The following is a 25293-nucleotide window of genomic DNA, read 5'->3' as shown; positions in this document are numbered from 1 at the left end:
CAACGTCCAGCACAGTTAATGTAATGTGGTCCCCCATCATTTTGTTTTTTTCCTCAAGGCATTGGCTGCAGGGGTGGTGTGTTGTGGGAGGAGGAATATTTAAAAAAAGAGCTTTTGGCTGGGTGGCAGGCAGGGGAGTTGCTAGGTCTGGAAAAGACCCGGGGCTAAGCTGCTGTCGGAACTGTTGGGACTGGGGGCTAGCTGGTCTTTTGGCTGTAGCTCCTGAGATTCTATCCGGGGCTACAACCAAAAGATCAGGGGCTATAGCCCCCTTAGCCCCCCCCTAGCAACGCCCCTGGTGGCAGGCAAAGAAGGGATGTTGGGTAAGGCAGCGCCAGCATTATGACCCCTTCAGAGCCCTTCAAGCAATTGGATAATAACACTTGCAGAAAAAATCTGAGTTTGCACAGGGTTTTTAACCCTTGGCTCTCAAGCTGTATTGGACTACAAATTCCATCAGCCCTAGCCATCATAGTCATTGGTGAAGGATAATGTGAGTTGTAGTACAAAACATGTGGAGAGTTGCAGATCGTTCTGGTTTTGTGTAGTTGACAGTGAATGGTCTTCATCTCAGACTGTACTTGCGATTTCATGGACATGTTGATCGCAATAATCATTAGATTGCGAATCAAGTTCGCATAATCAACAGTAGTTTTGAAAATGGGTCTGAAGTTGCGAACATGTCTGTTTCCTCCGTAGCTTTGACTCCCATATCATTGCTGCTGCATTGTTTTGGATAAATTGGAGCAGTCCACCTTTCTCTATCAATCGAAGAGTTGCTAAGATTTTGATATGGAGCAAGGTTCCCATTCATTTCCACATCATCACAATGCACAATTTCATTTTTGATGGAGCGGAGCTACCAGCCGCTAGGGAACCAGCTAGTTCTGTGAAAGTGCAACATAATTATTTCGATGTATTTGTGTAATTTCTTGGCCCAGAGAAAGTGTGTTCTGATTTTTTCTTAGAGTAAACGTGTTACTCAGTTGACGTGTTGTCCATTTCGCTCCCAGTGGTCTTGATTTGTTTTTAATACAGCCCATTCTGTTGGTGTATCATGGGTTTGCACTTTGGAGATAGTGTCTTGGGCTCCTGCAGTAGCCGTGGATCTAGTGATCTGAGTGATAGCCTAACCGGCTCTTTAAAGGTGGAGGGACATTCTGAAGCGCTTTGGACTAATACCAGTATGGACTGAAGGCTTCCTTCATAATTGGGGCACGCTTTGGTCAATATTGGAGAATTAGAGGCCTCTGTTAATGGGATCTGCAAGGTGCATGCAAGAGTGAATAATGTGGGAGCCAGAAGTAGGAATAGTTGAAATCTCTTGAGGGGCAAGACCTTAATAAAAACCCATCAGCCCAATTGTTCCCATTATGAATGCAGAGCAAACCAGTGAAAAGGTGTTCCCTGGTTTTTCTTTACATTGCATATTGTCCCAGGGTGTCTACGTGTGATATTATTGAAGCACTTTGGACATGCTGGAAGCCTGGAACGCTGCACAGGGAAATGCCATTTCTGGCCATTATGGCCCACCTCGAACTGATTAATGTCAGTAGCAACCTGGAAAAAAGCCCAGGTGTTAATGGCATTTTAAAAAGGTGTTTACTTTTGAATGAAAAACATTTACATGCAAGTGTCTTTTTAAAAAAAAAAGAAGAAAAACGACAGTTCAAAATGGCTACTATACAACAACAAAAATACAGATTATGCTTTCCAAGGTGCTCTGCTCACCCTTCCACACTAAGGGATATAGTACCCTGCTCTCCTTTAGTCGGCATCTAGGATACTGTGCCACGTTCCCTATGCAAAACATCTGCCCCTTCTTTCTCTCGTCAGCACCTCTCCCCTTTTCCTTCTCTGACCTCCCTTTGGCCAGCACCTCCGTTTTCACCTTCTCTGTCCTCCTCTTTTGTCTGCACATTGGTCAGAGCCTTCGTCTTCATCTCCTCTCTTGATCTTGCAATCTATTCTTCCTCTATTGGTCTTGCAATCCATTCTTCCACTCTAGGTCTTATAGTGACAGTCCAGCAGTCTTCCTCTCCTCTCTGGGTCTTCCAATCTGGTCTTCCCCTCCAGGCCTTACAGCCAGCCCAACAACCTTCCTCTTGCTCGAGCAATCTTCTTCCTCCTTAACACCACTACTCACCTCTGAACCGCTAAACTCTCTTCCACCAATGGCATGGGAGCAGGCCTTTATATAGTGCTTGAACTGACTAGCTTCCCACTTACTGGACAGAGGGGCCACATACTTCCGGCATGCTCCATGGCAGGGATGCTGTCTAGTCCTGAGTTCACGAGGGAAGTCTTTAAATAGGGGAGGCGCCATCTTCCATGCCATCCCATGCCAAACGCCTTAGCACATTCATTATGCATTACACCTGTGTGGTGGGAGTTTGGAAAATATGCTCCTCCTTTGTTTCGTGGAGTGCTGGTATCCTTTCCCTTGCTTTTATTGGACACTGCGACTGAGTCTGTCTCCCTTGTGCTAGTGATTGTGAGGGAGACAGGAGTTCCCACTGCCCAGTGTACCTGGTAATGTGGGAAGGAAGTGGGCCTCTATCTGTATGTCCATTAACTTCCTGCTTCCACTCTGGATATCAATTGGGGGAGGGGTGCATGTTACCCAAGACTGCCCCCTTTGGGGGGTGTAAGACACTTCTGTGGGTTACCCCGGTCTTCCTCATTACGTTTTGGATTCCTAATCTGCAAGTGCATTTGCTAGTCCGGTCTGGGTTTTCCTCTGTTGGAAACAGGTTTGTCGGAGATGTAGTCTATTTGCTGTTGGTTTGTTAACATGATTTGGGCCATCAGACCAAGGGACATTTTTTCCAGCATTCTTTCTGACCTAGTTGACTTTACTGGCTCTTCTGTATGGTTCATCTCCTCCCAGGTCCAAAATTACACTCACTTGAGCCAGTGTGAGTTTTACCCTTGTTCAAGGGGGAATTATGGGACATGTTGTTTTTTCTGTTTTGTTTATCCCAATGGGAGTGGTCCATGCCCAGCAATATGCTTTTGTTGCAGACAGCAGCTGTTGTGAACCTGCAGAACCCATACCCAGGTTGATGTTGCAAAGTCATTATGGTCACTTTGCCACACAAGAGGGCAGTGGTTGGGTAGGGTGATGTGTTGTGAGAGTGCAGTTTTACGTCAGAAAACACTGCATTCGTGAGTTATTTGACAAGATGGGATAGGTTGGGCACATGAGAGAAAGGCATCCATTGTTGAAAGGGAACATTACAGTTGAAAGACATTTAGTTTTTTCCTAAACTTGAAGTACCTGTGTATTTCTGCGTATTTCTGTGGTGAGACGATACCACGGGTGGGGTGCAACATAAGGGAAGCGTGCATCTCCTCAGCTTTTGCCTTTAGTTCGCAATACCTGAAGCAGGTTCGATTGTGCGGAGCTCAATAAGTAGGTGGGCCGATTCTACTCAGTTTTGACCTAGAGGTGCATGAGGTTAAGCTATCCAGATACATGTGTAGTTGACACATGGACTATTAAAGTCATTTCTAGATTATTCTATGGGCTAGTCAGAGGCGGGTGAGGACAGGCTAGAACATTTTAAGGACAGAAATGAGCTAACTGGTTCTGTTCTAAATGTTGCTTTCTTTTAACTTGGCTGTGGCAATTGCCAGCATATCAAGTTTTCAAATTGATCAGAGCACTAACCAGGACAGTCTAGAGATTGAACTTTGAAGTACAAGCTGAGGTGAAACTGTCTGTAGAACAAATGGAGGCTTCTGAATTTGGCTTGGTGGGTGCTGTTCAGTCAAAGAAGGTAGGAGCTGGCCGGACCGTTCACATTTTGTTTAGGGGGTAGCTCGTTTGTAGGGCTAGGATCTCAGTTGTTGACTCATATACTTGCAACGTGAATATTAAGTGGTCAGCAGCCAGCAGAGCCAGTGAATAATTACACTAGCCATGTACGAATGACATCATTTGACCAAGTAGTGGGATGCAGTAGCTAATATATCCAGTGTGAGAGAGTAAAGCAGAGGTAAGTTGGCACACACGCCACCAGGCCTCCAGGCAGGGAGGATACGAAGCGGCACACATGTTTATTTTCAATGTGCTGGTGGTCTCACATGTAGAGTGGGATGCTCACTGTTTAGTCCCTATGCTAAAAAAAAAAGGTTAAAAAGCAACTGGGTGGAATGCAAACTACACCAGCAGCGCTGAAGAAGACTTTGAATAACAATGTAAAGGTTTAAATTACAGTGTGGCCCCGTGTACGTTAAGTAGCAATTATACACTGTGTAAAGCATGAGGTCCCATTCAAACTAGCACACGTAATGGCTTTGATTGGTCCTGCCAACCTCATTATGCTGCGGGAGCGGCTCCAGAAGTCTAATCAACGCTGGGGAAGCACAATGACAATTACACTAGTAAGCAATGGGGTTCTGCCTTTATTCTGCATAAGACCAGAGGCAGAGCTTTTCTTTTGAGTGTAACCGCTGTATTCGGGTCCTCGTTAGCAACCTGCATGCAGCCGGCGAGATGATACACTTCTGTACATGTTCACTGCTGGGAAAACACAGGTCCCTTTGGCCTTCTATTTGAATTCACCAGATCACTGAAGCAACGTGTCCTGTCAGAAGGTAAACAGGGCGATCGGCCCATTACGATCATATGCCAACAACATGGGCAGGCTGTGGCTGTGAGGCAAGTCTTCATACTCAGATGGCCAGCATTGGCACCACCCGCCATGTTTAACTTTGAGTAAAAATATCGCAGAGAACGAAAATCATGTATTTCTTTTTTTATAAAGCGTGGACCTAGCTCAAGTGTCGCGGAGAGTGTGGGCCATAGTTTCCTTTAAGAGGATTCCAAATCTAAACACCTGTTCTGGGAACCCTCCTAGCCACACACAACATCCACATCCATCAATATTCCTTTTGCAGCATGGCTGCCACCGGGAGCTTTTCTTTCAGCATTCTCCCGGTGGCCAGCGCATTGCAAGGTACTAGGTTTTCCCCTGCTGGTTGCTATCGCTCCGTGAGTTTTTTCCTCTTTGCGGTGTTCTGCTGTCTCCCCCTTTTCCTCTTCATTCGGATCTCTTTCCGACTTTTCCGTTTCAGGCTTTTGTCTTCTTTCACTTCGCTCCTTCCTTCCCTCCTACTTTTGCTTTCTCCCTTTGCAGCGTATACTTTTGCTTCCCGCTGCTTTCCTGGCCTTTTCCCCCTGTGTCTTCTTTCATGGAGGCTTTCGGTGCTTGCTCTCTCTCTTCCGAGCTCCCTCCTACCTGGACCCATTCTTTTTGCTACCGACACTGACCCGTCTTCGGTCCGTTGTGATCGGAGCTTTGTTCTTTATGCCTCAGTCTCCATTCTTGCTTCTGGTTTCTCTCCACCTGCGGTACCTCTCGGGGTACTGCTCTCCGTCTCACTGCGGGGGTATAACATCATTCCTCCGCTGACATTCTACCTGCTAACAGCCTAGCTCCCGTAGTAGTCTTCTGGGATCTTCAGATTTCGGTCTCTGGGCATCTTCTGGGACTCAAACTGGTTTCTTCCCATCTTGGATTCCATTGCGTTTTTTTATGCCTGGAGGCATTTTCCCCCAACATCTAGGCTGTTCCAGAGGGGAGGCCAATGGCCTGCTGAGACCTCGCTGTCACAGTGACTTCCTTCCGGGGCAAACCATATCTTTATTAAAAAAAAAAGGAGATACCTGTCGGAAAAAGGAAGAAGGTTCCAACTCCCGAGCCCAGTACATCAGGAGAGGAAGAAGTGGGGGATTTTGAAACAGAGTCTTTAGAAGCAGAGGATAGTATTCCAGGCAGTTTGCAACACCCAGAAACCAACATGGCTACCTCTCAGCAAGTCCAAGAGTTGGTAGCTGCTGTACAAAGTTTAAATCACAAAGTACAGAACTTGAAGACAGAAAATACTGTGTTACCCCAATTGGTGACCGACGTGATCAACATGCTACTGACCTTCCCCCTATGGCCCTGGTATCCGGGAAATTCGGCGGGTCGTCTAAAAAGGTGAAGGAGTCCATTGAGGCTTGCAGTATTCACTTTGCTTTCAGAACAGGCGCCTTTGCCTCTGACCATGCCATGGTGGGTTTCATGATTTCCCACATGACCAGGCATGCACTGGCATGGGCAACTCCTTTGGTCACCCAAGCCAATCAAGTACTGCAAGATTACGGAGCTTTTACCACTCTCCTACGACAAACCTTCCTGAGACCAGAGAATACCTATGCAGCCTGCGAAGATCTGCTGGACATGCACCAAGGCAGTTCTGATTTATTGTCCTACGTTACCACCTTCAAGCAATTGGCAGCTGAAGCTGGTTAGCCTGAACAGGCCCAATATTCCATCTTCCGTAGAGGTTTACGAGAGGAGTTAAAAGATGAGATTGCCCGCATCCCACAACCGGCCACGTTATCTGACCTTCTTTCAACTGTTCTTCAAATAGAATTCCGGATGACGGAACGCCGTATGGAGAAGAACAACAACCGTGGTTTCCTTGTGCCCTCCGAGCCAAACCCTTCAACCTCCTCACCTGCTACGTGCCAACCAAGAAAGGAACCTATGCAGATAGGAAAAACTCTGGCACCTCTTACCTCTGAAGAACGAAAGAGAAGAAGAGATGAAAGTCTCTGTGTGTATTGTGGTTCAGCTGCTCATTTACTGAGAGATTGTCCTGAAGTGCCTCCTATGAGATCGGGAAACAGACGTCCTCGGTAATAGATGGGGCATATTACCGAGGGGTCAAGCCAAGTCCCTACACCACCCTCACAGTTTCCTCTTCCTCTTCTTCTGAAGATTCCCATCTTATGGTGGCTTCGGTCCTATTGTTGCTGGATGACAAGAAGTTGGACACCCAAGCCTTGTTAGACTATGGAGCCGCCAGAAACTTTATCGATACTCTATGGGCTGAAAAGGTCAGCCTTCAAAGGGTTGCAAAGAAGGAGGGCCAGAAGGTTGAAGGAGTCGACGGTGAGCCCTTGAGCTCAGGACTTATCCCTAACTCCACTCAAGAGTTATCAGTGACCATCATGTAGCATACTGAAAGATTGTCCTTTGAAATCATCCGGGCTACTCACTTTCCTGTTATCCTGAGTATACGATGGCTTTGCAAACACAATCCCACCATCAACTGGACCGAAAACCTTCTGAGTTTCCAATCCCTCTTTTGTAAGAAGAATTGTCTTAAGGACATCTGATTTGAGGCTGTCAAGACAGTTTGTAGCACAGAAATTAACACAATACACTGTCTTCCAGGTCATTTGCAGGAGTTCTCAGATGTGTTTCTTGAAAGAGTTCCCATGGAGCTGCCACTCCACAGGCCTGAGGATTGTGCAATTGAGCTAGGTCCTGATGCCCTGGTTCCCCTTGGCAGAATGTATCCTTTGCCTTTTAATGGATAAGAAGGCTCTACAGGAGTATCGTGACGTCAATCTTGCCAACGACTCATCCGACCATCACGATCCCCCGCAGGAGCCTCTCTTTTTTTTTATTCCTAAGAAAGACTCTAAGGAACTAAGTCCCTGCATCGACTATCGGGGTCATAACAAACTAACCATCGGGGACCGATATCGCATGCCTCTGATTTCAGATATTATGGGGGCCCTGCAGGGGGCTATCATCTTCATCAAATTGGACCTACGGAGCGCCTACCATCTGCTCCGAGTTACATCAGGGGATGAGTGGAAGACAGCTTTCCGCACCCCATTTGGGCACTTCGAATATCAGGTCATGCCGTTTGGGCTGGTCAACACCCCTTCTATCTTCCAGAGGTTAATGGACTGGTTGTTCTCAGATCTCTATTGTCAGTCTACAATAGTGTACCTGGATGACATCCTAGTTTTTTCTCCCAGTTTGTTGGAAGATCACGAACATGTCAAGGAAGTCCTCAGCAGATTGCAAACTCATCACTTATTGGTCAAACCAGAAAAGTGTGTTTTCTCAGCCTCAACCATTCCGTACCTGGGATTTATTCTGTCCGACCAGGGTATCACCATGGATCGTCACAAGGTTTCTGCCATACTGGAATGGCCTTCACGCGCCTCTGTTAAAGACATTCAGAGATTCCTTGGACTGCCAAACTTTTATCGTAAGTTCATACCCAAGTTCTCCAACCTGGTGTTGCCAATAACTTCCTTGCTGAAGAAATCGTCCTCCCCTTTCCACTGGTCTCTGGCAGCTGAAGACAGCTTCACACAACTTAAACTTTGCTTTTGTTCAGCACCCATACGACATCAACCCGACCAGTCCAACCCCTTCATTTTGGAGAACGATGATTCTTCGGCAGCAGTAGGAGCTGCCCTCCTTCAACAACATGAGGATAAGGAGAATCCAATTGCTTATTTCTCAATGACCTTGACCCCAAGCCAGATAAACTACTCTTTCATCGAAAAATAACTGTTAGCCATGAAGATAGCCTGTGTGGAATGGCAGCATTTACTGCAAGGAGGAGAACATCCCTTCCTTATCCACACCGATCATAAGAATTTGCAAGTGCTTCAACAACTAGAGTGCTTTAACACCCGAAAAAGCCAGATGGGCCCACTTTTTGCCCAATTTCGTTTTTCCATTACTTATCTTCCGGGACCCCCAAGACCTTGGCTGATGCTTTACCCCGCAGTGGGGATCTCAGGCTTAACAACGAACGGGTTAAATAACTCATGTTTCCCCATACCAAGATCATTTCCTTGGTCTCCTCTTTTCCCAGACAAGTCAAAGAGGCTTCTGTTGGGATCACAGAATCCACTGGACTACACAAGACAAGCCAACATGAAGAAAGGGAAGGTCTTCATTTTGTGAAACAGAGGCTGTTTCTGCTCACTCCGGAGTTACGACGCTCAACTCTTACTTGGTGTCACGACTCTGTAACCGCAAGACACCACGGAAATAGAGGGACTATCGACCTCCTCAGACAGTCCTTTTTTTGGCCTAGCTTGGTTAAGGACGCTGAAGAATATATAAGGACATGTCCCATCTGCATTCGCAGGAAACATCAGACTCAGAAACCCTTGGGTTTCCTGGAACAACGCCCTGTTCCTCCTGGTCCCTGGAGCCACATCTCCACAGACTTTGTTGTCGACTTACCTGCATCTCAAGGCTGTTCCTGTGTAATGGTGACGGTGGACTCATTCTCTAAACTGGCTAATTTCTCCCCTTTGGCTGGGGTGCCGACAGCTACCGAGATGGCGGAGGTCTTTGTCAAGGACATCTTTCGCCTCCATGGGTTACCCAAGAAAATTGTCTCCGATCGGGGGAGCCAATATACCTTGCAATTTCGGAAGGCTTGTGGTGAATGCCTAGGCATAGACAGGGCAATGTCATCCGGCTTCCATCCTCAGATCAACGTTCAGACAGAACGCCTCAATATCCCTGGAACAATATCTCCGCTGTTATATAAACCATCTACAGGATAACTGGGTGTCGTTATTACCAACTGCTGAGTTTGCCTACAACACTGTGCACACTGCCATGGGCATGAGTCCTTTTTTTTGTACTTATGGTTTACATCCGCAGTCCATTTTACCAGTTGTTCCTAGAACCACTAATATACCCTCCATTGAAGCAATTCTGATGCAAATTAAAGAGGCGCACAAGACAGCCAAGCAGAGTTTACAAGATGCCAGAGACCGATACAAGACTCAATCCGACAAACACCAGCAGAGTGTACCTGAGTGGGAAGTCGGCTCTAAGGTTATGCTTTCCACCAAACACTTAGACAGGCCTAATGCGCGAGGAGGAGGAATATCCCTCATATTCAGATCTACCCTCAACATAAGACTAGCCACCCCTTCCTCATTGCCATCATGTGAACTTCTCTCTGTCAAGTTCCAAACTACACCTAACAATACTATCACTATCCATATTATCTACAGGCCTCCAGGTCCCCTTGTGTCATTCGAGGAAGACATAACTTCCCTAGCAGCAGACACAACCAAAACCACTGCACAAAGTATCATTCTAGGTGACTTCAACCTTGGTCATAATGACACTAGCGACCCACACACTATTGCTCTCGCTACAGCACTAACAGAACAAGGCTTCTCCATACTCAGTACGAAACCTACGCACGAGAAAGCCAGAATACTCGATTGGGTAGCGGATCTTAACTGCAACATCACGTTATCAGACCCCACACCACTAGTGTGGTCTGACCATCACCTTATCACCTTAGAAATTAACATACACAATTGGCAAAAGAAAAAACCCAAAATTGCACCTTCGTGTCAAACTAGGAACAAACGAAATATTACAGTAGAGACCTTAGTACCTTTGATAGACTTTTCACTAAATGCCCTACCGGAAACTAATGATCCCAACTCGCTGATTGCCATCTACAATACAACCATGACCAATGCCATTGATGCTATTGCCCCATTAAAAAGGTGCAAAAGTAAACCTAAAGCCCATCTAAACGCATGGTTTACCCCAGAACTAAAACTACTCCGCACAGAAAAGAGGAAATTGGAAAAACTTTGTAAATCTACCACCACACCAGAAAAAAAAAACACTTCGCCATCATTGCTGCTAACCACAAAAATAAGATAATCCAGACTAAAAAGGATACCTTTAATGTCAGAATTAGCCAAGCAGGATCTAACACGAAACAACTATTCAACATCCTAAGAGAACTAGAGAACCCACCGGCAGATACATGCACTAAGGATAAACCCTGGTGCACCAGCATTCAAAACGATTTAGCCAACAAAATGAAGGGGCTCCAAACTAAAATAGCCGACAAAAGGACTCAACTAACATCCAATAACCTTACTCCACATCCCATCGCTCACAGTAATTCAGGCTTCAAATTTGACAAAGTCTCTACATTGGAAGTTCAAAAAGTCATTGCTTCACTAAAACCATCTAATTGCAAAGGTGACAGCTGCCCTGCGCAAATTATAAAAGACGCAGCCAGAGATCTATCCCCATTTATCACAAAACTTATTAACACCTCCTTCGCCAGTAACTCTGTCCCAAGTAATTTGAAACAGTCCTGGGTTCTCCAACTTCTGAAGAAACAGACTCTAGACCCAGCCATACCCACCAATTATAGACCTATTACAACAGTCCCATTCCTACTGAAGATCTTGGATAGAATTGCTTACCTGCAAATACAAGATTACTTAGAAACTAATAAATTACTCAGAACTCGCCAATCTGGTTTCAGACCTCAACATGGAACAGAAACTGCCCTTGTTGATCTGAAAAGCCAGATTGACGAATTGAAAGATAAAGGTAACGTGGCCATCTTAATTCTATTAGATCTCAGCGGCCTTTGATCTGGTGGACCACAATATATTATGTGAACACCTGTCATCAGCAGCTCACTTCTCTAGCTCAGCAGTCACCTGGATCCAATCCTTCCTTGAGAATAGAAACATGTGCGTGTTCTCTCCATCGGCGGCTGCGGATCCCATCCCCATTACATGTGGTGTCTCACAAGGATCTTGCATATCGGCCACTTTGTACAACATTTTTACAAAGCCAATATTTGACAAACTGGACCATCTGGGTGTCACCTACACTAATTATGCAGAAGACACCCAGATACTTCTACCCCTATTAGACACCTATGACAAGGATGTCACATGGATAAATGAGATCTATATTATCATTCAGGCATGGATGGCTATACCTGGCCTCTGCCTGAATGATGATGATAAGACCGAGCTACTGATAGTTGGTTCACCAAATAACCTTCTTAAAGTGAGTCCCAAATACGCAAGTATCCTCATCGATGGAAATGACATAACTGTTGCCAGAAATGTGAAAACACTAGGTTTCTACCTTGATGCCCAGACTAACTTACTCAAACAAGTAAACATGACCTCTTCAGCCACCGCCTATACCGGCAAGCTGATTAGGGCTTGTAGACCTTTACTATCACCCACAAGCTGCCTTACACTGGCAAGAGCCCTCATGCAATCCAAATTGGATTATTGCAACAGCCTATACCTAGCCGCCAATAAATCCATTGTAAACAAACTACAGATCCCGCAAAATAATGCGCTTAAAGCGGCATTAAATATCCCCAAATGAGAGCACATCTCAGTAATCAGAAAGCAACACAAGTGGCTTTCTATTCAAGAATAAATTGACCTCAAAACCATTTGCCTCACTCACAAAGTGCTTAACCATCAAGCCCCGCCCTATCTCACAGACAAATTCACCTGGAAAGTGTCCAATAGAATTACGAGGTCTTCCAACACACCTCTGGTGGTACCTAGATTTAACTTAAAAAGAGCTGGTGGAGCCAGTTTCCCAGTCTTAGCGGCTCAGCTTTGGAACACTCTCCCTGCCAACATTCAAAATATCCAATACTTTTTACAAATTTAGAAGCCACGCCATTGAATGGATATTTAACAAAACCTAAACATCACTCTTCACTTCTACGGCCTATGTAGGCATTTATATCTAGCTTACACAAATGCATCGATGTATATATGTATATATTCTGGCATGTAATATCATCATGTCAATGCAAACTGTATCTATCTGCATAACCATGTTTAAAATGTATTCATTGTGCCTGTAACCATTACCTCCTAAATAAGCAACTAGTTACCCCCGGGTCTGGTGCGCGTTATAAATAAAATAAACAAACAAACTTACCTCATTGGGTTCATCCTTCCAAATTGTCCCCGCGCTTCATAGATCCCTATGAAATTCTCTCGAAGATCAATCCCGTTGCTTTCCATCTGCGACTCTCCAACAGTCTAAGGCGCATTCAACCAGTGTTTCACTCATCCCTTCTACGCGCTTGTAAACCGGATCTATCACAGATTTGTGATTCTCGTTATTGCAGGGGAAGATTGGAGTATTTGATACACTGAAAGGGGTACCCTTATTCCGAGAATTCCTCGGAACCCAGCTGTTATGTTCATGCCCCACTGTTGGTGCATAAGTTTCACAAAGGTCACCCAGGCACGCCAGGGGGGTTGGGCCTCAGGAGGGGGCATACCGTCATGCACCTAGGGGGGTGGCGTGTATGGGATCGCTGGAGACACCGGTGCCATTGAATCCCCCTTCACATTTCGCAGCGTAACTTCCAGCGCGGTCTAGTCTTTTTGCAGCATGGCCGCCGCCGGGAGCTTTTGTTTCGGCATTCTCCTGGTGGCCGGACCATTGCAATGTACTAGGTTTTCCCCTGCTGGTTGCTATCGCTCTGTGAGTTTTTTCCTCTTTGCGGTGTTCCCCTGTCTCCCCCTTTTCCTCTTCATTCGGATCTCTTTCCGATCTCTTTCCGACTTTAGCGTTTCAGGCTTTTGTCTTCTTTAGCTTCGCTCCTTCCTTCCCTCCTACTTTCGCTTTCTCCCTTTGCAGCGTTTTCTTCCCGCTGCCTTGCTGGCCTTCGCTCCCATGTGTCTTCTTTCGTGGAGGCTTTCGGTGCTCGCTCTCTCTCTTCCGAGGTCCCTCCTACCTGGACACGTTCCAGGCTCTTTTTGCTGCTGACACTGACCCGTCTTCGGTCTGTTGTGATCAGAGCTTTGTTCTTTCTACCTCAGCCTCCATTCTTGCTTCTGGTTTCTCTCCGCCTGCGGTACCTCTCTGGGTACTACTCCCCGTCTCACTGCGGGGTACAACATCATTCCTCTGCAGACATTCTACCTGCTATCAGCCTAGCTCCCGTAGTAATCTTCTGGGATCTTCGGATTTCGGTCTCTGGCCACCTTCTGGGACACAAACTGCTTTCCTCCCATCTTGGATTCCATTTGGGGTTTTTTATACCTGGAGGATTTTTCCGCAACATCTAGCCTGTTCCGGAGGGGAGGCCACTGGCCTGCTGAGACTTTGCAGTCACAGTGGTTTCCTTCTGGGGCAGATCATATTTTCATTAAAAAAAGGAGATACCTGTCGGAAGAATGAAGAAGGTTCCAACTCCCGAGCCCAGTACATCAGGTGAGGAGGAAGTGGTGGATTTTGAAACAGAGTCTTTAGAAGCAGAGGAGAGTATTCCTAACAGAGTGAGCCAGTTCTCCAAGCAGAGATTTGGTGGAGGATCCCTTTCCTCAGCAGGCGCCTACCTCTGGAACAGCCTCCCTGCCATCCTACGTCTTGAGCCTGATATTCTTAAGTTCCGGAAACTCCTCAAGACCTTCCTCTTCTCCTCTTCCTTCTCGCTCACCCTACCCTGCTAACCTAGCTCTCTGCCCTGCCTCTTTCCATACAGCTTACTGACCACCGCCAATGCACCTCAGAGTCTCACAGGTCCCAGGCACCTCTGCCAGTCCTTCTGCACTTGCGTCAGGGCCCTTCACCCCACCCCCTCACTACACTGGAAATAAATCCCTGAGAGTTGCTCTCTCTGCACTTCACCAGTCTATACGGACTGATGCACTTGGTCCCTTGCCCTTCCCTCACTTGAATGATCTGTATACAGCACAGCCTGAAGATCGTTCTGTCTGTTCTCCCTTGTCTTCACCTCTTAATGTGCACTTGAAAAAACCACAGAATCTCTGTTAGGCCTATTTGCTGTATCCAAATTGTTAAATGTATCAGATTCACTTAATCGGCCTATGCAGACCGTTATCACCTCAGAAATTCAAGGGCTCTGAGCGACTGTTATTTCTTCCCCATTGTTCCCACCCTCCTTGACCGCTTTGAAACACTTGCCTGCGTATAGGCGCTATATAAATAAACATTACCATTACCATACCCAGACTGTTTCTCCTTTTTTCCTGCTTCACCCATGCCACCTCGAAGTGCCTCACCAGCAGCCAAAGATCTATATGCCAATAGATGGCTATCTACTGCTGGATGTGAAACTCCCCCAAAATGGAAGTCATCTTTCTTCCTGTCCCAAATGCTGAAGCCACTTACCTCCTTCTTTCCCGATCTCCTCACCCTCTGTGCCCACGGTACGCAACCTTGGGGTTCTCATGTGCATACATCTATAACTCCAGCATCTTATTGCAGCAACCTTCACGGCTGCTAGGATTACACCATCTCAACATAAGGCAGCTCCACTTTCACCTCAACCACATTTCAACTAAAACTCACATCTCTACTACGATCATGCTGAGTAAGATCGAGGGTGGAGTTATGTAGGTAGAGAGAAAGAGAGAGCGAGAGAGAGAACATCGGAGGGTGTGAGGAATTCCACCCTCCGCATAGGGAGTGTGCGCTCACCTTATTTTTCTTAAAGTTTTGTAAGAAAAGGAATCATGGGAGATCAACTTGAAAAATGTGTGGGGCTAACTAGCACACATTTTCCTATGCTCGCTGCACAACAAACACATTGTCAAGGGTACTCTGGGGAGGCTCAGCCTACAGGCACAGTCCTCCCTGTCACATTTAGCTGGAATGTGACAGCCAGGAGTACATGAAAAGCATCTCAGGGAGGGGGGAGGCAACACCTTCCTCCTGGCCTCGGCCAGCCTAATTATATATCAAAAGCTCCATGGATCCGCCCTGCCCATTGTAGTTCTGTGTGGTGGCAGCACATACTGATAAGTTAATTGAAGAAGGCCTGCGAAGAGGCCTGGTCACAGAACTAACAAAGAGCAGGAAACCCAATATATGCAATGTGTCAGCTTGAAGCTAGCTCTCACCCCTTTGTATGAAGGGCAGTGAATGTCATGTTTGGGACAACTGTTTACAATAGGCAACTCCTACAAGGGGACCCCCTTTCAGAGAGAAGAAATATGTGATTTGATGGAGACAGAAAGTCTCACCACAAACTTCAAGGGAGACCTGTGGTTTGATCAGGAACTACAGAGAGCTCAATTAACCAGAGAGACACCTTGATCCACAACAGGTGGGAAGATGGGTGGGACACCTTACTTTTCCTGTTGCAAAACACTTAGGTTATGACCTCACGCATAACAGAAAATTGTTGGTGGGGACCCAGTATTGGTTCATTAAGGTAGGCTTAGCCTAGACCAATCACTGGGGCCCATTTGGATTTAAAAGAGGGTTGAGCACCTCTTTTGGCAGATCATCTGAAGACTTTGCAAGGAGTAACAAGAAGAACTGATTTGGACATTGGTGGAAGGTACAGTCTGCCTTAGAGCTTCCGCCAGTGAAGGAAGGCCAGAATTTCCAAAGAGGGAAGCAAGATCCCTCCCCTTAACATCTCCCAGGGAATAGAGGGAGATACTGAATCCAGAGGACCTGCCCAGCAGCTGCAGAACCGGTACCCAATCAGCACACAGCAGTGTGCTCTGCTAGCTTCTTCCAGCAAGCATCCTAGGTGAAAAGTGCCAGACAGTCTCTGACCAAAGGACAAGGCTGTTGCCTGCAAAACACTCTCCTCAACTTTTGACTGTCCGCCTTAAAGGACGACACGTGCCTAGCGAAGAAACTAGGAGGAGTGCTGCAAGAAGCATCAACCAGAATCCATCTTTTAAGGCCATTTTCGAGGCAGTCAAGCACTCGAACTGTGACCGACTGAACCACTGACTGTTGTCATGCTGCAGTCACTAAAGCCATCTGAGACGCCTCGACCAGCATTCAAGATCCACCAACCAGCACAGAGACAGCGATTCTTTACCCCAAGCAGCCGTGTAGGCCATCCTGCAGCCGGACGTCCAGCCTCGCTTGCCGAACTGCCTGCCGCCTGATACCCACAGCTGTCTCCCGTTTTGAACTCTGTCACAGGAGCTGCAAGCCATCCTGGAACCGACTCAACGCTGGCAAACATAAAGATCATCTCAAGCACCAGGTACATTGCAGTCCTGTCCCCCTGGTCCTTCTCTGAAGGCCCCTAGTGACATTTATGACCTCTTGGTCCCTTGGTGCTGAAACCAAATAACCTTGAACCGTTAAGACTGATTGCTTTACTGACTACCCTCCTGACAGTATCCAGAGTCCATCCCTTTTCTTCTTGAAACTGTCTGTCCTCTGTCTTCCTTTACAGGGTGGGCTGTATTTTGTAGTGTGCTAGAAGTGTCAGTTCTATTAATAATAAAGTAGATATTTGTATACAACCTTGACTGGACAGTCCCTTTTATCATTGGGTAATAAATTGTATTTTTGCTTTGTTGCAACTAACCAACAATCCACGACCTTGCTGAGATAAGCCTGCCGTTCTGTCCAGGTTACCAAAATTGGACAAGGAGGTTTATTTATTTATTTATTTGTATATGGTCTTGAAAGGGGCCCTTAGGGGTCCCTCGCGATATGGAAACAAGGCAATAACCATACACGAAAGGATGCGCCAGACACGAGGTTCAAATTCCCAATGCTAGGGTTTATTGCAAGCAAAACAGTCCCAATTGGCCAACTGTGGTCTCACGCCCCGCGATGTGTATTCTCTAGACCTCGAGGGACGCAAGAGAGCGAATTACGTACATCAGTTACATATATACAAAATGCATATCATACAATCAGCTATGTCATGTTTAACACCCCCCTTTTATTGAGTTTCTTTGAACTCAGGATGATTACGGACATTTCCGACGAGTATGACAATTATGACACTTTCGATGTCTATTCTAGTAACAATGTGCAATTTAGAAAGTGCGGAGGCATCTTCTAGTTGTTGAACAGAACACAGTGCTTCTGTTCTTGGAAGCAAGCTGCACACAGGGGAAGAGTCACATTCCAAGCTTTGCTATCTATGAGGTGCTATTTGTGTCCTGGGAGCCGACACGCTCTAAAGGGTTTTGTGAAGGGGGGCCGTAAGAAGAACATAATTCAAGCCTTTAGCTGGTTTATTCTAACATATTCTATCACAGTACGAGACTGGCTCGCAGCTGTGAAATGATTAAATGCCCTGCAGCTCTCCCTCAAGGCTACAGAGAGGGAGCGTGGGCATTCCTTTCTGGGCAGCTCATGAGGAGTTTAAACGAACTCCTCAGTCCCGCGGCCTTGCCCTTTCATATTCAGACAACAATGTTAACAGTTGAGCAGAGTAAGCAGAATTCGCAAGAATTGCAAGCTGCAAAGCAGTTTGGACAGAAAGCAATGAGCAATGGTTAACAAGCAAAATGGTGATTCTTGCTACGTTTAAAATGGCCGCTTGTTGGTCAAGCATAGCAGTCTGTATTTCTATAATTCTGTGCATAAAACAGTTGGCCTTCGGCCATCAAGATAAGTCTATCATCCAAATGAAGGGTATTCATTTTTCCAGATTGACAGTTTGTATAAACCTTTAAAAAAGTAGAATCACAAGATTAAAAAAAAACACAATATACAACATAAAAAGCATTTTAAAATCAAAAACATTTCATTATCATCACAATTCATCTAAAATCGTATATGCAGATAACTAAGGTTTTAAGATCTCGTACTAAACATTTCATTCCAAAAAACAAAAGTTCTTTAAAAAGGAAATAATTCTTATTTTCAAGACCGTGGAACTGTTGTGTCGTATCTGAAACCACAACATTTCCGTATTAACAGAGTGTAGATGTACAATAAATTGCTCGAAGTATAAAATACGTTCTTTCAATAAAGCTGGGCACAGCAAGATAAGGTGCATGAGGGTTTCTTCCACACTTTCTTTCTTGCAAAACCTACACCAGCCCCAAGCATCTTTTAGCATATTCCATCTTTTCAAGACATGATTTGCTTTAAGGATGTTGAAGCGGAATCTCATAAAAGAGTTTCTAAATTTTCGTGAAGGGTATTTTTCCAAGTAGAATTCCAACAGAGGTTTAAATTTCCAGCACAAATAGGCTTGACTCACAGTTTTGGATTGTGCAACTGCATTAAGAGTTTGCCAGTCATTACATTTCAGTATGTGTTTCACTTTTAAAGGATTGGTTGATAACATCTCTGGCGAAATGCCTGCTTTCCCCAAAATACCATCAATATACACATTCAGTTTCATACAAAAATCATTGGATGGGTCTTTCCCAGCTATTTTGTATAATGATTTAGAATCGTTGACCAGACATTTACTCCACAACAACATTTTTTTCCAGATAATAACAGATCTCAACGATTGTAGACCAAATTTGTATCTGATTACTTCTATCGGTGTATTCTTCGGAATGAAATATAAGACACCTTTCCATATTACAGTTTCCAGTTTTTTCATAAAACTAATATTGTCAAGCTCATAAAATTCCAAGCCGTATACCAATTTAGGGATACACGACATTGTGTAAAATTGTTTCAACGGAATCGCGCTGAATCTACCAAGTTTGCTGTCAATTTTGCACATCTGTCTCCGTAACATGTCAGCTTTAACCCCTAGCTGTCTTTTCATAATCGCAACAGAACCATTACCTGAAAAGTGGTATCTTAGATATTTAAAAGTTTCTTGGCAGATAATTCTTTTCCCTTGACAAACCCAAGTTAGCCGAGATTGATTTCTCATGGTCTTCCCTAGACGTATTATAGTGGTTTTATCTGGGAGGTTTATAATTTACTTGTGATTCCAATCTGTTCAGATCACTACTAGTGTACTAGTGTGCTAGAGGTGTGGGGCTGATTGATGGTTTAGAAGCCGATATTCATCCCTGCACCACTGGTGCCCCGGAAGTTGATTCATCACAGAGGGACAGAAGGAGTGTGAGGGAGAGCAAGGTGAGATGGTGGGAGGAGCAGTTGAAAGAAGAGTAGTAAAAAAAGGGAAAGGCAGAATAGGACATCAGGGCGAGGAGTGGAAGGTAGAGACCGTTTGGGGCCAGAGTGTCCGAAAGGCACCTGCCTATACATTGTAACATCAGCAGTACATAGATTAGGGTCCATAGCAGTACATAGATTAGGGTCCACCTTGATTGCTCCAAGAGAGAGAGAAAAATAAGGTATTTTCCGTTAGGCCACTCAGAGCAGCTCTACAGGATCTTAGATAGTAGGTGTTACCAATCTCTAGAGACCATTAGAGGATTGACGGACACCTAGGCTAGGGAGGGAATGGCCTTGCACTAAAAAGAAAGAGAGGAAAGGCCCTTTGTGAGCTCCTTTTAAAGTCTTAAATTAAACGTCTTAAAATAAATCCCTTGATCTCACTTTGAGAGTTGCCGTGTTCTTGAAGCCCCCTGTCACACATGGTGTCATCGAGGGATCATCAAGCCCTGATATAGAGGCAGCTCATTTAGGAGGAAAATAGACAAGAATTCAGAGACAGGAGACTCCTGAGCAACTGCCATATCATGTTCTGGGACCAAGAAGTCTGGGAGCTAGGAGTAGAATTGAAATTCCCAAGTCTCAATCCGCTACCTGCAAAATCAGAAGACTCCTGCAAGTCTGCTGGTTCTGCCGGCAATTGTACACTATGACAACCACCGCTAAGATATCCTTCCTGTCGCCCTTCTAGTGCCGTATGCATTGATTTGTAATCCTGGGATATTCCTTAAGGCCTTTCTATTAAATTGCTGTTCTTTATTTGTCTCTGACTTTCTGCCTGAACTAATACAGAGGCTCGACCAATCACCATCTAAAGATCAGATCATTGGAAGGTGGGAAATGAAAGAGGCACTTACCTTGATGTTGAAGGTGGCATGGTTGCAGGAGTGCAGGTGTCCATAGAATGTCTGAGCGCACAGCCCCTGAAACGAGCAATGGAAAGGGTTCACTGAATCTGTTCAATACACAGCAGTCTAGCTTGCAGTGCATAGCGTGAGCAGCATTCTGTGTGGAACATTGGCATTTTGGGCGCCATGAGTTGAGGTATGTGCTTTGAGACTTTCACACAGTCAAACCTGGCTGGAAAACCAGACTATCCCATACTGATCCTGGTCATGATGATTTCAACCAACATCTACCAAAGTCACAATGGAAGATAATTATTGCATTCGTTTTACCCTTTTGACCCCCGTGTACAAATCAAATGGCATTTGGCACAAAAGAAGTTAAAAAAAAAGTCGAAAGGAAAATACTACAGTAAGGATGCAACTAACAAGGAATTAAAAAATGGTACAGAAAGAGCTCCAATGTGAGTGGCAATGAAGTACACCGATGGTTCAAGTTCACTTTTCATGGATGCCCATAGCATCAAAGAATGCTTGGTCACCTCTGCCTTGCCAGTTGCTGCAGGATGAGGGTGGCGTGAGAAAGTGTTTGACTCTCCATGCCAGTGGGTGCAGGAGACTCAGATGGTATCCCATCATGAGGTGTAATGCCGGGAGCACAATGGTAAGCACAGAAAACAGGGGTCCCAGTTGCGACCCATAAATGAGATCCAGGGTCACTTTTGACTTGCACTGTGCAGATCCCACTTCCTCTGCCAATACGCCCACCCCATGACTATTTCAGATCTTCCTATATTCTATTGGTGTTTGCACCCTCCCTCCCCCCTCCATCTCTACTGGAGGCGACTCTGGGGAGGAACAGTTACTACACAAGCTTCAACCCTTAGACCTAGTGTGACAGCTTCACCCATAACCTCCCCCCCCAGCAAATAAGACCAGATATGTTTTTCATTATTTCTACACAATATGAGCGAACATATAAAATCGCTGGACATTTTAAAGCCATGGATTTTCTTGCTACTATTTTCGGCAGTTTTGAAAAAAACAAATCTTTGCAATACATATTTTGTTTAGCACCGCTTACAGATCTTCATACCCTTTTCTACTTTACCAACACAATATGTATTATGCATAACTCGCTTTGCTCATAAAATGATAATGCCATGTATATTTATGAAATGTAAAAGCATAGTTTACTCAGACAACTACAAAGTTACCCATTTAATTTACTTTAAAAGCTTTTTAAATGTTGCTCCTGAACACTAAAAGAGCTAGCGTCCCTTATTATTGACGGTTTATGAGACACGGGCTCAAATTCAAGTTGAAAAGATGATAAACCTTCAACATAGTGGTAAAACAAACAGCAGCAAGAGAGCTTGTATTCAGCACAGTCTCCTCGACAGTAACGAGCATGTGGGACAGCAATCGGAACGGGTTGAAAAGATGAAAACCAATCAGGAGCCATAGAATACAAAGGTAGCTACATGAATCAATGTCAATTACCTGCTATCATTAGAGGCTGTTCCTCCTCTTTCTGATCCTTCATTTGGCCCAGAAGTCATCAGAAAAAAATCTCCCTACGCTTAATTACAATAAACTACAAATGTGCATGCGTTTGCATTGTTGCGCATGCAGTTTGAGCATGTGCATGTGCAATTTGTCACAACACCACCCTTCTTTCTTATCCCCACAGAAATGATGGATTGCTGTTACACTGCTACCAGTGCTGCAGTGTCCACTCTTACTCCTTTGGGGCTTAGTCAGGAGGATCACAAGTCTGTATTAGGGCAAGTTGCAGGCTGTCGAACACCACAGGTGAAAGTGCCACAGTTGGCGTTCCACTTTTTTCACCAAAGAAAAAATCTACAGATGCCAATTTTGTGATTTAAAAGTTCTGTCGGTTCTAGAACTGCCAGCACCAGGGATGGCAGCTTGAAGGCTGTGCTCCTGTGCCCTGCTATACTATGCTACCTACTACAATGACTGATCCTGGTCCAGCTGAAGCATCCCAACCTGCAAAGAGGCAAAAAGGAGAGGGTAGTTTTGAAAGAAGAGATGATAAACTGCTTGACCTTCTGACTAACGTGACTGTGGATATTGCTGAAATTAAAACTAAGTTGATCAATGCAGAAGACACATGGAGCTTATGGCAAAAGTAATAGCAGTGGAGGAATATCGGAACACTTTAGATGATAAAATCTTAAGACGGGCTAACCAAGTAAGGTACTTACAAATTCAAAATGAAAAATGTACCCTCAAACTGTGTGAGCAAGAGAATTTTGGCAGAAGGAACAACATAAGAGTTGCTGGATTTCCAGAGAATGCAGAGAAGGGCAATCATATGGCCTTCTTGGAAAAGACACTAATTTAAATGTTCAATTTGGACCTAAAAATACCTTGGAAATAGAAAGAGATCACAGATATTTGGGAAAGAAGCCTGCACTGGGCCAGCGACCAAGGCCTTTTATTGTTAAATTTCGGAGATTTCCTACCAAGGAGATGATTCTCAAGAAATCAGGTGAAATTGCTGACCTATCATGGGGAGGAAACAGAAATATGACCTTTAGTGACCTGAGCAAGAATGTGTTGGAGAAAAGGAAAGCCTTCAACATGGCAAAAGAAAAAGCAAAGAGCAAAAGGCTGAAATACTACATGCTGTACCCAGCCATACTTCGTGTTATTTTGGAAGGCCGTATTCACTCATTTTCTGACTAGAGGAGTGGTGAGGCATTTCTGTCTGACCTTGATATTGAGCCAATGGAGGACATGTCTAATTGAAGAATGTGTCTAATTGAAGAATGTGCTTCCAAACAAAAAGAGACCGTTGTTTTCTTGAGCAACACATCTGCCATTTAACTTTTTACTTATGTTTACATTTTATCTTTTTAACTTTTCTTATTTTAATATTTCTTGTGTGGTTGGACACGGGATAGCCATTGGCATACACGGTTTCCACGGTTTTTATTTTCAATTGCTATTTAATTTAGCGACATGCGATGCTTTGGATTAGATATAAGCACCTTGTTGTGCTCTGCATGTGTTTGCGCTGTGATGTGCATCTGGCATCATGGCTGGGCATGATCCATTTTGTGAACGTGATGGTCGGAGATTGTATTGCTGCAGATGAGGACGAGTTACCGGAGGAGCTTCTCGGAGGCCTGAGGGGGGAAGCGGATGTCTGCTGTAGCCAGTTTATTGATGTGGTAACGGGCAGACACTATGATCAGTGTACAGCACACGCTGCTTGTTCATGGCGAATCTGCATGCAGCGAGTTGAGTGAGTAAATGTTGCAATGCCGGTTTTCAACTTCGCATTGACTAGTACACAAGTTTTCTTGCGACAAATGTTTGAGGAGAGAGTTCCAAATAGATTCAACTCATCGTGAGCTATAAAACCGAACATGAGAGAAACGGCAAGAGGCGGGCACACGTGGGTCTTCCTTATTGACATCTAATCGCTGCTTGGGAGTAGTGGTGTGGGTGGGGAAGATGTATACAGTCTGGTTATATAATTTATCAGAAGTAACTATAAATGGATATGGAAGTCAAAGCAACGGTTGGGAATAAAGACATTGCTAGGATTGGGTGAAGAGCCGCAATCGCTAGTGCAATGGTATTGGAACTGATGAAGAAGCTTGCAAAATGCGTGACTTTCTTGAACAGTCGTGGCACAGTGAATTACATATTCATTTGAGGTGCAATGACATCCGTGAGCCTCATTGATACCGGCACATGAGGAGGCTGCAGTTTAGGACGCAGGGTAACAGTGAATGTATAAAAAGAATGTGGCAGCAATGGTGGAAATATTATAAGGAAAGACCGTTTTGTTATATCAAAATGCAATGTCTGTTTCTTTGTGTCCCTTATTCCTTTACTCCTCTTTGGACAATTATTTTGTGCTTCTGTTATGTTGTTATATAGATAGAACTATTGGTAAGGAAGAGGGTGACAGCATGGTGTAACGTGACAGATGCATACTTGTTGATTTTTCTGATACATTAACCTTGATGGTGTACACATTGGGCGGGACCAACGGGTGAGGCACCCTTAGACAAGATTCTTAGTAAGAAAAGGCGTCCTGGTTATCTTGCTGGGCAAGTATGTGGATCCTTATTTTAGGAAGGATCTCAAGCATATCCGCTGTAGTTATTACATGTGGGTTTTATTTAGGTTGAAAATAAAGTTCTAGACACATTGACTTGTGGGTGTTGGTCAACCGACACGTGTTTCAACCCCTGAGGGTCTTTCTCAAGGCAAGTTTGCTAATTCTGAGGGTATAATCCCTGTGGTTCCAAAGCCATGGCTATTAATGGTCCATTTAATGTATCAAGTTAGTTGAGGCTGCTGCCTCTGGAGAGAGTGCTTGCACGGATCCTGGGGTATAGTTTGGATTAGGAAATGTTATGTAGATAGTTGCATTTTTAAGCACTCCATTGGTTACTGGACTATTTACATTTGAGATGTATCTGTGTCTAAATGTTGTTGTGTCTATGTGATTTGTTTGTGTTCAAGAAGCGAGAATGAAATATGCTCTAGTTTAACTATGAATGGCAGTCACAGTAAGATATATGATGGTCTCAAAGTTGAATCAAAATACTCAAAAATTGCAGATCTCCCGATCAATTGTTAAGAGTAAAATATAAGAAGTATAGGTGGGTGATGTTTGCATTCTAGTGGAAGCACAAATTCAGTAAGCATTCCAAAAATGGGGTTATTGACGTTAGCCACTTGGAATGTTAATGGCTTAAACTTTCTGAAAAAAAGAAAGAAAATACTATCTAGATTGTGGAGAGAGAAGACGGGTGTGGTATTTTTGCAGGAAACACACCGGATAGATCACTCTGAGAGTTTACTAAATAATTCAAGATCCACCAAAGTCCTACTGAACTGCCATTCTTCTAAGTCAAGAGGAGTGGGGATCATAGTTCGTAAAGGACTGGGTATGATAATAGAGG

The 25293-nt window shown here is 44.7% G+C and overlaps 1 protein-coding gene across 1 annotated transcript in view; it reads right to left on the bottom strand.

The window, feature by feature from the left end:
* SPAG16 (sperm associated antigen 16) overlaps positions 1 to 25293 on the bottom strand; it is a 2683085-nt gene that overhangs the window by 854115 nt on the left and 1803677 nt on the right. Inside the window, exon 14 of the mRNA XM_069615929.1 lies at positions 20351 to 20416. Coding sequence (XP_069472030.1) covers positions 20351 to 20416 — 66 coding nt within the window. The remainder of the gene's footprint in view (positions 1 to 20350; positions 20417 to 25293) is intronic.

Source organism: Ambystoma mexicanum, chromosome 9 (assembly GCF_040938575.1).
Source record: "Ambystoma mexicanum isolate Mex_15411 chromosome 9, UKY_AmexF1_1, whole genome shotgun sequence".
In the NCBI taxonomy this organism is placed as follows: domain Eukaryota; kingdom Metazoa; phylum Chordata; class Amphibia; order Caudata; family Ambystomatidae; genus Ambystoma; species Ambystoma mexicanum.
Note: the sequence above shows the minus strand (reverse complement) of the source record. Positions and strands in the feature narration are given on the sequence as shown.